General features: G+C 39.1%; 1 protein-coding gene across 2 annotated transcripts in view; it reads right to left on the minus strand.

The window, feature by feature from the left end:
- Positions 1-15,741, minus strand: part of LOC120197483 (WD repeat-containing protein 11-like) — a 47,121-nt gene that overhangs the window by 13,972 nt on the left and 17,408 nt on the right. For both annotated transcript variants that reach the window (XM_039198994.1, XM_039198995.1), the window contains 5 exons: positions 14,818-15,289; positions 13,049-13,136; positions 12,783-12,964; positions 12,500-12,636; positions 10,882-10,948 (listed from right to left, as the gene is read on the minus strand). In XM_039198994.1, coding sequence (XP_039054925.1) covers positions 10,882-10,948; positions 12,500-12,636; positions 12,783-12,964; positions 13,049-13,136; positions 14,818-15,289 — 946 coding nt within the window. The remainder of the gene's footprint in view (positions 1-10,881; positions 10,949-12,499; positions 12,637-12,782; positions 12,965-13,048; positions 13,137-14,817; positions 15,290-15,741) is intronic.

A 15,741-nucleotide genomic window follows, 5' to 3' on the forward strand; every position in this document is an offset into this window, starting at 1 on the left:
TCAACATTTTGATGGAGCAAGGGATGCTAAAGAGCTTGAGAAATTTTTGTTTGACATGGAGCAATATTTTCGGGCAATGTGCACAGAGTCTGAGGAAGACAAGGTGGGTAGTAGCTTCGATGTATCTAGGTGGTGACACTAAGTTATGGTAGCTGTCCAAGTTCAAAGATGGAGTGTGCTCCGTTAAGACTTGGGATGTGTTAAAGAAGGAGTTGAAGACTTCTTTTCTCCCTGAGAATGTAGACTATAACACTCGTAAGAAGTTAAGGGTATTGTCTCATACAGGAACCATACGGGAGTATGTGAGAGAGTTCTCAACTTTGATGCTAGATATCAATGATATGTCTGAAAAGGATAAATTGTTTCATTTCCTTGAAGGGTCCAAGTCGTGGGCTAGGCTCGAGTTGCAGAGACAGAAGGTGCAAGATCTGACAGTAGCAATAGCTGCTGTTGAGTGCCTTACAACGATCATCTTGTAAAGCGCAGGGCGCCTTCTACGAGTGGAGCTAGCACCCAAATAGAAGATACCCTGGAAGGGACCCAGCCAAAAATAGTGTTCCTACTGGTTCTGGATCGAGCAATGGAGGAAATAAACCCTCATTGAAGTATTTTCTTTATAATGGGTCTCATTAGGTTGCAGTGTCCACAACGAAGTGTTTTTAATGCCATGGTGGCATCAACAAAGAACAGAGCACGAGTAAACGCTCCCACAGAAGATAACGAGCCTGAGCCAACTAGAATGGGCTCCATCCGATTTATAATTGCCTTACAATCTCAGCTGAGTAGCTTGAGGAAGGATCCAGAAAGGGGATTGATGTATGTGGACATCTCAATAAATGGGAAAACCTTTAAAGCTCTAGTCGACAAGGGAGCCACAAATACATTTATCTCTCCAGAGGAAGCTAAGAGATGTGGGTTGATTGTCACTAGGGAGGTGGGACAAATGAAAGCGGTTAACTCAGTTGCTTCGACAATATGCGAAAGCGCGAAGAGGGTGAGTATCAAACTTGGGTCTTGGGAAAAAAGTGTAGATTTCATTGTTTCCCACATGGATGATTTTGATGGGTCCTAGGGCTCGATTTTATGATGGCAGCCCAAGTGATTCTTGTCCCAGCGTTAAGTTTTTAATGTTCATGGGGGAGCAACCGTGTATGGTACCAGCTACAGTTCTCCCTCGTCCTGGGAAGAAGATATTATCGGTTATCCAATTTAAGAAATGAGTGAAGAAGGGGGAGCCTTCATTCTTGGTCTCTCCAGTTTCCAAGGAGGATGCCATTTCTGGCAAGGTGCCCGAGGGTGTTCAGAAAGTGTTGAAGGACTTTGAGGACGTAATGCCGGATGAATTGCAAAAAGAGTTGCCTCCTAGAAAATCGGTGGACCATGAGATTAAATTAATCCCGAGAGTAAAACCTCCTACGAAGTGCCCTTATCGAATGAGTCCTCCGGAGCTGGCAGAGTTAAGGAAACAATTGGATGGGTTGCTCCAAGCAGGATTCATTCGACCCTCGAAGTCACCTTTTGGGGCGCCTATGTTGTTCCAGAAGAAGCATGATGAGAGTTTGAGATTGTGTGGATTATAGGGTATTAAACAAAGTGACTGTCAGGAATAAATATCACATTCCTTTGATTGCAGATTTGTTTGACCAGTTGAGTGATGTTAAGTATTTCACAAAGTTGGATACCAGGTCGGGATACCATCAAGTGAGGATGGCCGAAGGGGATGAAGCGAAAATGGCATGTGTAACTCAGTATGGTGCATTTGAATTTCTTGTTATGCCTTTTGGACTAACCAATGCTCCCGCCACTTTTTGCACTTTGATGAACCAGGTGTTCCATAACTACCTCGATAAGTTCGTAGTCATCTATTTGGATGATATGATGGTATTTAGCACTTCTATGGAAGAGCATCAGGAGCATCTTCGATTGGTGTTGGCGAGATTGCGAGAGAATCAGTTGTTTGTGATGAAGGAGAAATGTGTTTTCGCCCAGACCCAAGTTCAATTTTTAGGCCACATCATTGAGCAAGGGCGCATTCGTATGGATAAGGAGAATGTGAAGGCTATCCAGGAGTGGCCGACCCCACGACACGTTAGTGAGCTTAGATCTTTCCTCGGTTTGGCCAATTATTACAGATGTTTTGTGGAGGGTTATTCTCGTAGGGTAAAATTACTCATTGATTTGTTGAAGAAAGGTAGTGAGCGGGTTTGGTCCAAGGATTGTCAGGAGGCCTTTAATGATTTAAAGGTGGTGGTCAGTGAACCAGTTTTTACCTTGTCGGATCTTGAAAAACCTCTAGAAGTAGAGACAGACGCATCAGATTATGCAATTGGAGGGGTACTCTTACAGGACGGACAGCCTGTGGCATTCGAGAGTAGGAAGCTAAATGAAACTGAAGTGAGATATATGTCCCCAGAGAAAGAACTTCTAGCAGTAATTCATTGCTTGAGGATTTTGGAGGCATTATCTGTTGGATTCCAAATTTGTGGTAAAGACAGATAATATGGCAGTTAACTACTTTTTTGACGCAACCGAAGTTGACAGCAATGCAAGCTAGATGGCAAGAGTTTCTAGCAGAGTTTGATTTTAACTTCGAGCATAAGGCAGGGAAAAAGAATCAGATAGCTAATGCGCTGAGCCGCAGGCGGATTTGACAGCACTCAGACGTTTGGCTCCCATATCTGCCAGTAGAGTGTCCAACGAAATTGGTCAGCTTATTGTGAACTTTTCCAAGCAAGATCCGCAAGTGGTGGCACTCATGGAGATGCTTAAGAAGGGTCATTCGAAGTGTTTTTGGATAGAAAATGGTTTATTGATGACAAAGGGGCCACGAATGTTTGTTCCCCGAGCTGGGAATCTACAGCAGAAGTTGTTGCGGGAATGTCATGATACACCATGGGTTGGGCATCCCGATCGGAGGCGCACCTTTGCTTTGTTGGGACAAGGGTATTACTGGCCTCAAATGTGTCAAGATGTGATGGACTACACCAAGACATGTCTCATCTGTCAACAAGATAAGGTGGATCGACAGAAGACAGTTGGGTTGCTCGAACCACTACTGGTGCCCGCTCGACCTTGGGAGAGTATCTCCTTGGATTTTATATCAAGCTTGCCACGGGTGGGAGATCTTTTGGAACAAATATGGTGGTAGTGAACAGGTTCTCGAAGTATGCCACTTTCATACCGACATCGAAGTATTGTTCGGCAAAAAAGACTGCTAGGTTATTGTTTAAACACATGGTGAAATATTGGGGCATTCCGTAGAGCATAGTCAGTAACCGAGAATGAAGATTTATTGGGAAGTTCTAGAAGGGTTTGTTCCAGTTAATGGGAACACAACTCAACTTTTCGTCGAGTTACCACCCTCAAACAGATGGCCAGACTGAGTGTTTTAATGGGCTCTTGGAGGTGTATCTGAGGCACTTCATTCAGGCCAATCAGAAAAACTGCTTGGATGAGAGTTCACCCAGTCTTCCATGTAAGCAATTTGAAGCCGTTCCACATCGATCACAATGTCGCTAATCAGAGTCAGTCTACCAGGGAGTCGATTTGTATGCAACCACCTTCACAGCGTCATGTTGACGAGATTCTTGCAGGTAGAGTGGTTAAGGTGGGCGGAAAGCAAAAACGGGAGTACCTAGTCAAGTGGGGGAGGCCTTGATCATGAAGAGAACACTTGGGAAAGAGAGTATGACCTCAAGGCGTTCAAGCAAAAGATCGAAGAGTTTCAAGCAGTGCAGTCGACGAGGGCGTCGACAAATTAGGTGGGGGAGAATGTCATGGTTGTCCTTTTTATGGGGCCGCAACCAGGTAAGTACGCAAAGGCCAACCATGTATAGGGCCTATTGGCAGGGTAGAAAAAGTTTATCCTCTTTTCAAGCATTTCAATGTTTGAGGTAGGGAATGGGGGTAGGACATACAGTCCCTAGTTCGAGCATTTTGATGTCTATATGTAGCATTTTTGTTATTTTGTTTTCGCATATATGTAGGGGGTGGACAGCCGACAGAGTTTGAGTTGATCTACAAGTAAAGGTATGTGTCTTGTGAACACCATTGAGGGCCGCCCCTACGGCCTAGTCGATGTGTGGGTGAGTTTTCTGTAACCCGATGTTATTTTCCATTAACCAAAAACCGGTCCAATCTAACATAAATAGGGGTATCTTGGTTATTGCACCAAGTAAACCTACCCCAATTCAAGGGTATATCAATTAAGCCCGTTTGAAGCATAAACTGTTTGAATATCCTCATAGAATTCCTGTTTTGAGTTCTTCCAACCTTCTCTTCATGTAGATAGACATTAAAATCTCCACCAACACAAATAGGAGCACTCTGTCCACCTATGAACATACTCAACTCTTCAAAAAAAACTATCTTTCTCCTCCTCCACTGAAGGTCCATAAACATTGATGAAAATACAGCTGAAATTATTGACACAAAATTTTCCTGATAAAACAATGAATCTTCTACAAATAAACTGATTTTCCAATTCGAAAATTTTATCATCCCAACAACTCAATAAACCCCCTGATGAACCAACCGATGGAGATTCAATAACACCTTTAAAATTATTTAATCCCTTTCTTCTAAGAAAAGATCTAGGAATCTTCTCCATTTTAGTTTCTTGCAGCCAAAGAAATTGAGGGTGATTTTTATCAAGTATCCGCTGAACAACCCTCTGCTTTTCTTTTCTCCCCAAACCTCTAACATTCCATGAAACAATGAATAACTGAATCTTCATTAAATAATCAACAATCTAAACCCCCATCAAGATCACCTTGATTGACCATATTCAAATCTTTCTCCAAGCTGATAATCTTTTTCAGAAAAGCCTCCTTCCCTTGCTTAAAGGACACCCCCAAAAGCTTGCTTATATCCCAAGTTGCTAGGGCTTCCTCCATTACATTCGAAAAAGCTGAAGAAGAAACTGTTGAAATGGTCACTTGTTCCAAAGCTTCCCTTATCAAGTGTCTTTTAGTTCTTCTGATGTCAAAACCCGAAATGAATCTTGTGCTTTCTCCTATTGACAACCCTCCTTCAACCTCCGCATCCACTATCTATTGAGCAGCTTTTGAGGACTGAACTTCCCCTTCCTTACTGATTAATTCCTCCTCTCTTTCAGGCATAACATTCAAAACGCTCTCATGCCAGTATTTTCTGTCCCTAGACCTTGTATAAACCCTTTTATAGCTACTTGTTCTTCTTCTCTCTAACGGAACACTTTTTTACGACAACGGTCTTTTATTTCTGCACCGAGTTCTCCCCCTTGAAAATATTTATGCCATATTAATACTTGGAACTAACAACATTAACTCCGATCCAATAAGCCCTAATCCAGCCAGAAGACACTTCTCTGAATCTGACTTATTCCCCTCATCTTTATTAATATTTCCAGAGTCTACTGAATTATGCTTATGGATCATTCTACCAAACTTGTCTATATTAATTGCTGGACCAGCTGGAATTATTTTTGAGACAATAAGCCCAGAATGTCCCTCATCATCTGATTGGGCCTATGATCCATAAGCAAAAAATTTTGAATTTCTTAATCCTAACCCGGCAAATTCACCCACTTTTATACTCCCAATATTCTGACTTTCTGACAGCCCACAATTAATGCCATTCCTATCTATGGAAAGTCTTGGAAGCTGTTTTTCCCCACCAACTCCCCCAGAACCAAGAAAAGCTGCATTGTCAAACCAATTGTCAACTCTTTGCCGAAAATCTTCTGCTGAACAGTCTGTATCTTTCCCACTTTCTGACATCAATTTGACTCCTACCTCTACAGTGATCTCTCCAAAAAGTCCCCCACCGTAATCTTCCACCGGAGAGCTGCTGAAAAAAGAACTTGAAGACTCGCACGCCGATCCAACCTTAATGCACACTTTAAATGATCTTCCATATGAACCAAGAGAGATCACCTCCGGAACATCAAAACAGCTTGTCACCCTCAATAAAATTTTCTCCCTTGTGAGGTCTTTTTTCCTAGTGGCATCATGAATGTCAACCACTATTCCCCATCTCCCTGCTATTTGTTCGAAGAACTGATCATTCCAGCATAACAGAGGGACCCCCACCAATTTCACCAGACAAAAGGCCATTAGGACTCCCTCATCATTCAACAATGGTGCCAATCGATTAAACCATAACTCTAATTCTTCTTTCCTCTTCAACCATGTATCCCGCATCTCTTCAGATGATTTAAAGACTATAACACAAGAATTCCAAACATGTCCCCATCTGGCAATTTGGACTTCATAGCCATCCTTAAGCCTTCTGAACTGACTCAAACTGAAATGAATGTTTAATAATCCCTGTTAATGACCTTTTAACCCAACTTGAGCTTTCGGAAGGAATATGCATTTCCAGAATATTTGTCTTCCCTTTCCCCCTATGAAGATCATCGGATGAAGTCGCCCTGTTCCCCATTGCACTTCTGTTTGACAACAAAGCATCTTTATAAGTTCTAACATCCCTAAAACATTTGTTTAAATCTTTCGCCTGATTGGAATTGGATGTTTCAGCGATATTCTGGCTGAGAACCTTCTTTGAGGCAATATTCTTCCCAGCTAACCAGGAAGGAGCTCCCTTGTATCTTGCAGGACCAACTGAAATCTTTCTCCCATCTATCAGTACACCATTTAAATCATCGACTGCCCTCTTCAAACCTGCCTCACTTTTAAACTGAACAAAGACAAGTTGAAATTTTGTATTTTGGATTCCTAGTTACTTTGGGAATGAAAACTCTCAATAGGACCATGGACTAAGAAACTTTCCCTTAACGTACGTCGGGACACCCTCCTACTAAGATTGTCGATAAACACCGTCCAGTTCTCATCGGAGAATGACTTAACTTTGAAACTCTCTCTCTCTACGTTTTTCTCTCTCTCACTCATTTTAATCTCATCCATTTTCCCCTGGTACTGTGAAACTCCAAATTATTATTTTCATTTTGCTTCTTTGAGTTATGCAAAAATGAGTGTACTTTGGTATTCTATAAACTCCTAGAACATGTGGACATCATAGATTTCAGGAGGAACAAATTCCAACAGTCAGCTATGGCCTTAATGCCGTTTTACAACTTAAATGTATACAGCCACGCGCTGGGAAGGGAAGTAGAAAGGCACAATTACAAAAAAAATATCTAAACATTCCGATACTCGTTTATGGCATTTGATTTTTGATCGAACAGACAGAGAAACAATATTTTGCCTCTCATATGAAGATGGTAGTATATGCAAATGAATTAAATTTCATTTCTTTGGCGGCTTTTGTATGCTCAAGAAATTTAATCAGCCAAAATTCCACTAAAGAGCTATTAAATGAGCAAAACAATGCCATTTTTCCTTACACTAAGATAAACATTATAAATGACACTATTATGAAAAACATCATCTGGTTTTTTGGGTCTCAGGATATTCTGCGTATTTTTAAAGCAAAGCCATGTTTTTTGATGAATTGATGGTCACTGGAAGAACTAAAAAGGCATCGTCAACAGCAATTTTATGTTACAACGGTGAAAATTTTCTGAAATTTGAAAATCACTCTTATTTACACATTTGGTTACCACATCCTTTAGTATGACTACATCATTTCAGGTTTATTAATGATGTTTCAAGTAAGGAAAGAGAAATAAAACATACTTCAGAGTGAAAAAAAAAATAGAGAGATAGAAGAGCAATAAGAGGAAATTGCAGTAGAATAGAGGAAACGGGAATATCTATAACTTATAAACTCAATTCATTAAAAAAAAGTATACCAAAGTGTTATAGATGTCATCCATAAGATCCTAATGTATGTACAAAATTCCTAATAAATCCCTATTTCCTAGTTCAAAACAAACCATAAATGAAAACTTGAGGTGATTCTCAATAAAACTACAATAAAAAGAATGATCTTTCTATCTTCACTCTTTTTTTTTTTTTTGATAGAATAAGGCCTCATTAAAACCCCCCTTCTTATCCTCCATGTTACAAACATAACATGAAGGACATTGGAAGGAGGGAAAGAGTGCCTCTAACTTTTATTAATAGGAACAATAATACACCTCCACATCTCTACAACAACAACTTCTTACACAACAAAACAACCATAATTCTGAAAGCATAAAACACCCTAATACACTTTTAATAGTAACAACCAAGACAACACCTTAACAGTTACACAACTAAAATCAGCCTATGCCAGCTTTAGCTAATTCATCAGCTTCCCAATTAGCTGCTCTCGAGATGTGCCTTATGATAATACCCTTCCTCTCCACAGCAGAAGCTATATCCGTTATCAAGGATTGGAACAAAGTAGGACTAAGGATCGGATTATTTTTTTTTGATAAGACTAAGGATCGGATTATTAATCCACTTCAGAGCATTAGAAGAGTCTGATTCCAAAATAATCCTCTGTTTTGAAAAGAAATCGGTTTCAACTTCCTCAATAAGAATCAACCCTCTATTAATAGCCAAAAGCTCAGCGAGTAAAGGAGGACCTCCCCCAACCTTCTCTGAAAATGACCCAAGCACCAACCCGCTGCCATCCCTAATCAAGCCACCTATACCACCCTTATCCCAATCTTTAACCATTGCACCATCAACGTTTACTTTTAAAAACCCTTCCGGAGGAGGACTCCACCTGGAAGAAGGAAGATTCTTCTTATGCGAATTGCCAAGTTGATCTGCAAGTTTTAAATCACCCATCAAAGAATCGAAATGAAAGTGAACATCCTTAACTGATGTTTCGAACCAAGAAACAGTTCTGAAACGTGTAATGAAGAACAACAACACCGGATCAACCTTCCCATTCTGAAAAATCACCTCATTCCTACATTTCCAAACAGACCACAATACCGCTCTTGGAATAAACTTCCATATGAGAGATCGTGGCACTAGATCATCCCAGGCCATAAAGAAATCCATCAACGAACCAGGAACCACAAAGAAAACATTCCATAATTTTAAAAACTTAGCCCACAAGACCCATACCACTTCGCAGTGAAGAAACAGATGAGCGACCGACTCATTATACTTCCTGCACATAGGGCAGACAGAGTCTTCAACCCCAGTAACTCCTCTCTTCAGCAGTTCCTCTTTCACCGCAACTCTATGATGAGCAAGTTGCCAAACGAAAGATTCCACACGTGGTGGAGCTACTCCTTTCCAAACATATCTTTCCCAATTGCTTTCTAATTCAACATTACCCTCTCTATCAAAATAAGCATTCACACATGATTTTGCTGTAAAACAGCCCTCTCCATTTCCCAACCAAATCTAACAATCTTCCTCAACTAGGGACAAAGAAGAGTTGTTCAACAGAGAAATAATTTGCAGCCACTGTTCAACCTCCCAATCTACCAAATTCCTTCTCGTTTGAATATCCCAAACCCAACCCGCATCAGAATGCAATCTGAATTCTGCAACCTTACCCTCTTTATTATTCGAGAGAGCAAATAACCTTGGAAACCTATCTTTAAGAGGAACCGAACCCAACCAAACATCATGCCAAAACTTAACTATTTCTCCATTTCCTGCTCTAACGCACAAATTTCTTCGAAAACAGTCCCCAAATGCATCACATGAAAAGAAATTCTTAACAACTCCTCTCCAAATCCAAGAAGTACGAGCTGTCCAAGAATTCCGAATCATCAAAGAATTAGGATCCAAATTGTAGACACAGCACAAAACAGATTTCCACCAAGAGTTTTTCTCTGCAACAAATTTTCACACCCATTTCCCCAAAAGAGCCCTGTTTAATAACAACAGATTCGGGATCCCTAAACCCCCCAACTTCTTAGGCTTACACACCAAATCCCACTTAATCCAATGAATGTTCTTTTTCTCTGATGCTCCCCCCCATAAAAATGATGCCATGATAGAGTTTAATTTGTTGAGAACGCTACTAGGGATCCGAAAAATAGAAAGGTAGTATATTGGAAGAGAGCACAAAACGGATTTGACCAAGATAGCCCTTCCAGCCAGAGATAAAGACTTGGCCTTCCAACCAGCCAAACTCTTATAAAATTTTTGAACTACCGGTTCCCACATGGAAAAGGAATTCCTCTTGGCCCCCAATGGAAGACCTAAATACTCCGATGGAAAAACTCCCTTTACACACCCTATTTCCTTTGCCCATGTAACTAACTCCTCCTCTCCCACGTTAATTCCAAAAATTCTACTCTTGGACAAATTCAACTTCAAACCCACCAGCAGTTCATAAATTAGAAGCACCCTCCTAATATTCACCAAATCATGACTAGAAGCCTTACTAAAAATTATTAAGTCATCCGCGAATTGCAAATGAGATAACATGAAAGAACGGTCATTAGAGCCTAATTCAAAACCCGAGAAAAGCCCCTTGTTCACTGCTTTCACCAGCATTAAATGTAGCAATTCCCCTCCCAAATTAAACAACAAAGGGGATAACGAGCAGCCCTGCCTTAGACCTCTAGTAATGTTGATTTTCTCCGTAGGAGTGCCATTTACCAGGACTGAAATGGAAGCTGTTGAAACACATTTATACATCCAAGAACTCCATCTAGCTCCAAATCCCATTTTACTCATTATTTTCAACAAGATCTTCCAATCAACCGAATCAAAAGCTCTTTTGAAGTCCACCTTAAAGACAACTCCCTTCAATCCTTTTTTCCTCCAACAATCAATGCCTTCATTTGCTATAAACGCACAATCTTTTTTTCTGTGCAACAGCACTGATACCCATTTGAGAAACCTAGAGAACTACTAAACAGACAAATAAGAGAAGCTAGTCAATATCAAACAATAAAATGTTTAACCCTTTACTATGATGAAGTATCAGAAAGCCAGACATCAAATCTAAATATCTTTAATTCTTCATAAATACTACAAGCCAGAAGGAGACAAAGTTGAGCATCACACTTACCAAAATTGGATTTTTTGTCATAGCCCAAACCTCAACAGGTGCATCACGAAATAAAATCAGAAGATACCTGAAAAGGTTTAAAATGACAAGATATTTAGCAAATTCCTGAAATCAGGCTGCAGATTAGACAAGAAGGGAGAAAATTAGAAAAACATCAGCACAAGTCTGTCATATTCAAAACATATCAAGAATTATATTTATCACATTATTGACATCCTCTGACTATAAACAAAAATTTTGTTTTCCAGAAACGAGGTTATTACATATTTCATCATAAGAAATGAGAATTTTGGCAACAAGCAGGAATAGATGATATGGCCATCTAACAGACAAGAATGCATAACAAATACTTTGAGATACCTTGGTTGCCACAATAATTAATCACCCACCGAAACCAAGTAGGGGCGGCAACGGGGCGGGGCGGGGACAGTTTTGCGTTACCCAATCTGTCCCCAACACTTGCGAGTACGATTTTGGGGAATCCCCAACACTTGCGAGTACGATTTTGGGGAATCCCCATTATATGTTTCAGGGATTTTTTTGTCCTCATACCCATCCCTTACAGATCTCTACGAGTTTCGGTTAATCCCCATCCCCAAAAAAATAAACAAACATTTTTAAAATCAATGCAACACCTAAAACTTGTAAGATATATCAGATTATCTCAAATTGGTCTCTATCTAAAATATGCAACACGTAATCTCACAATCTTTTCATATATAATTTTTATTAAAATATATATTAAGGGTATATAGGTAAATGGTTATAAATATATTTTTAAAATTTTTTAAAATATTAGGGATTCCTACGGATATTTTCCGGGGATCCCCACGGTTATTCACAAAGGTACGATTCGGTTATCCCCATGGTTCGGATATAGCAATCCCCGTCCCCATTCGTATTTGAGCTTCGGAAAACTTCCCCCATCGCCATCCCTGTGGGTGAAGATTTCGGTTATTCCCCATCCCCGTCGGTTCGGATCCCCACGGTTTTCGATTTTTCCCCACCCGATTGCCACCCCTAAAACCAAGTAACCGAATTCTCTATCATCAAAATTTAATGTTAGGAAGTATATTCTAAAATTTTCAATTAACCTTTATGACCAAACTTGTGTGCAACTGCAGTTTTATTTTCCTTCCACGTCTTACTAAATTCCCCAACTCTATTAAACATTTCAAAACACAAGTTTTGATAATGCATAAGAGAGTAAATTTACAGGTCTAGGGTTTATAATCAAAACATATCACACTATAGCAGCTACCGTCAGTTGCATTGTCTAAATAATTCCTAAACAACAACCATACCCAAATGGCAATGCATGATAGAAACATGAAACATGAAACATGGGCAGTCGAGCATCCATGATAGAAACACGAAACATGGGCAATCGAGCATCCATGATAGAAACACGAAACATGGGCAGTCGAGCATCCATGATAGAAACACTTGAAGTGGTAGCACACTTCTTATACATCATACAATTTTTAATATCGAAACAAATGGAAAGTTGTCATATTGAGGGAAAATATTTGCGTTAAGGGAAGTTCATGTTTATCAATTTAAAGGATGCTGCCAAATGAATGCATTGTGTAATCAATACGAGAATTTAGAAGGAAACCTTCCAGATGAAGAAGTCCTTAAAGCTCTTATAGGTGCACGCTCTGGCTTTTGTAAGACCCGAAAAGTTCTATTAAGCCCACTTCTTAGACAAGTCACAACAAGTCTGTTAATGTAGCCTCCAGTTTTCTCATTCACCTGAGTCCATAGAAGTATTATTCAAGTATTAAACTGCCAACAAAGCTATGATAATTACCATAAAGGAAGGTGTGAAGAGAAAGAAGAAACAAAGCTAACTATGATACGACAGAGAAATATGATTCTTGGAAACTTGATAGGGCTACCTTTGTGTATGAAAACGAAACCAGTCTTGAATTACCAAGCCATCGTAAGCCTCTCACTGTACTATTATGAACTGAAAAACTTGTAGCAACAGCATTGGCAGAGACATCGATGACATCAATTGTTCCACTTTGACTACCCAAAGCAACTAGTGGAACAGTTACTGCAGGATTATCTCCCCCACCTTCATATAAAATAGTGTGATTAATCAACTTGAGAAAGTTCAACAGAAAAGGAAACTCAGGAAACAGATTGAGGTGGAACTAACGAGACAAAGTAGCTATTAAAGAAGGGCATGGTACTGCCAGCATGGTCACTGTTGAAGAAAGAACCTGAAGTTGTCCAACTAAGCTAATCTGCAACAATGAACGATTTGGCTTATACGTAGACATTAACACAGAATATGTACTAATGCAAAACAAAAGGAAATTGTTTAGCATTAGTAAATGTTCTTCATTTCATTCTCAAGAATAACTAAAAAGGAGAAAACTATAGGCTTCCATCTGTGCACCAAAGTATTCTTGATGAAAAAGAGATATTCAAGGAATATTGTACTAAAATAAAATAATGCAGTTATGCCAACAAAGGTTCACCCAACAAAGAAACCCATGATTTATAGATCACAAAACCTAAAATACCTGGCAAGCAATAAGCTTGCTGGTCAATACCACTTCTTCCATTTCCCATGGATTTCATACGCATCTTCCATACAGTTCAAATATGCAGTAGTTACACTGATCTCATGACATCATTTTCCAACCTTAACTTTTGACCAAGCATGAAAACTAGGTTTGATTTTTCTAATAATTTGAAAGATCAACATTCTGCAGCAAAAAGTGGACAAGAAGTTCATTGAGGGTTTATAATAAATAAAATGCTAGACCCAAGGTAGGGCCAGAAGAGTACCATACTAATTAACCCCATGTTCTTGTCCTATATAAGTTCAATACACCATCTGAGTATCTGACGAGTACTGTGAATCCCAACCCCCAGCAAATTAACTTATGTTACGATCACTTCATTTTATCACACTTGTTGTCAGTTCCAATTGACTCATCAATCTAGAACTCGTGAGGAAGAAGGCAAAATATGTTATAAATCTAAAAGCTCATTGAACCAGCAAAATTTGGTCTAGTTTATACTTGTCAAGTTCATGTCTAAGCTTCCATCATGCCATAACTACCCATGGACTTATGCATACTTTCCTTTTGGCATTGAATGGTTACCACACCAACTGCACTAGAAACAAGGCCCAAAAAAGTTCATATTTTTAACAAGAATCCTTCAGCTCAAAATGCCTTTTAGCTTGGGAAATACCTAATCAACCACTTAGTCATAGTAAGTTATTCCTAAATCATTACCGCATCGTTAGCAGAACATATTTGGGTTATCATAAAAGAAATAAGAAAACCATTTTTGAATGCAATAACGACTGTTTCTTTATCAAAGCAGTGATATTATGTCAAAGGGGAACTGAGTCTTCATATAAATGTATGATAGTAAAAGGAAGATATCAATATGTGATGTTTATCTCTTAGGAGTGTATATGTGTGGACAGAAAGAAAAGTAATGACACAACCATGAGTTCATATAAGGGATGGCAGAGAAAGGAGCTAGTTAAGGGGGGAAATTGAACAAAGTTTCAATCCCTTGGTTCAATTGATAAAAGTAAAGTCTTCAGCAAGAACCGTGAGGCACTAAACAGGAAATCATTTCCAACTTTGCTAAATCTGCCAATGGCTATAGTCATAGCAATCCTATTCAACTATTTCTAAGCACCTTATGTTTTGGGGGTGTTCGGTGATCCGATTTGGGTGGATTAGTCAATCTAGCTCGAAGCAGGCCCAAAATTTCAATGTATAGAGTTTTTGCTATCCTTTGTATGGATTCCCATAAATGTGTTGCTAAACAAATGGGGGTTGAACGAAAAATGGGTGGATGGCTAGGAACATCAAAATACATAAAGGATTTGTAATGGAGATTATGTCAATTATATAAAAAGAGACTTCTGGCAAAGTTAAGAATTTATTTGAAAACCTTAAAAGTCACATCCGCAAAGCCAAAAGTGGAGTTTGGTAGCTGAATTCTGCCACCATTTATGTTGTCCGACTGCCTGCTGCCTTTTGTAGCAAGTCCATCCTTAGAAGACATTACGTTGGTTGTATTAGTTGAATCATCAGAGACATCAGCAATATTTCCAGAATTTCTAACATCTTTCTCCATAACTCCAATCCTTTCAGCAGTCAAGATCCAATTCCATAGTTTGCCATCATCAGAGATGGATATAATACGTGTCTTAGTAACCAGATGAGTGTCATCACAAAATTCGAAAGGATTATCAAAATCCACATCAGATGCAGCTATTGACGAATTTGAATAAATCTTGCTAATATTTTGAAGCGTCGACTCTGATTGGCTGAGAACTGCAAGAACTGATGGTGAAGGGACAGGTGAGCCAATTGATGGCATCAACTCCTCCATTGCGCACATTACATGTATCTGTTCTCCTCTGTAATAATACCCAAATGAGAGTGTTCCCATAAAGGCGAATTTGGGAATTAACATATCATTAACTTCTTTGGCAGCCAAGAAAAAAAACAACTCCATAAAACAAAAATATTTATAGATGACGAGATAAAATGTGAAAATTTGAGCTGATGCTTCAACAGCTTTAGTTGGTTGCCAATATGATTCTATCTCTACAAGATAACAAACTAATAAATAGCTTTGTATGACTAAAGCAGTGGATATTTATAGTTCACAAGTTGAAGAGAACCATATCATAGTTCAAACAATGAGATGTTTTAAATGACATTAAACATTCATCAACTAAAATGATTTTATGTGCAGGAAGCTGAAAATCTCTCGTTTTATAATAACTTAAAATGATATTTTCATCTCTTTCCAAGTGTTTTACATTGCCTAGTCCTCAATTCAAAACCTTATCCATCTCCTTTCTTA

This window comes from Hibiscus syriacus, unplaced genomic scaffold (genome assembly GCF_006381635.1).
Source record: "Hibiscus syriacus cultivar Baekdansim isolate YM2019G1 unplaced genomic scaffold, ASM638163v2 tig00117048_pilon, whole genome shotgun sequence".
Classification (NCBI taxonomy): domain Eukaryota; kingdom Viridiplantae; phylum Streptophyta; class Magnoliopsida; order Malvales; family Malvaceae; genus Hibiscus; species Hibiscus syriacus.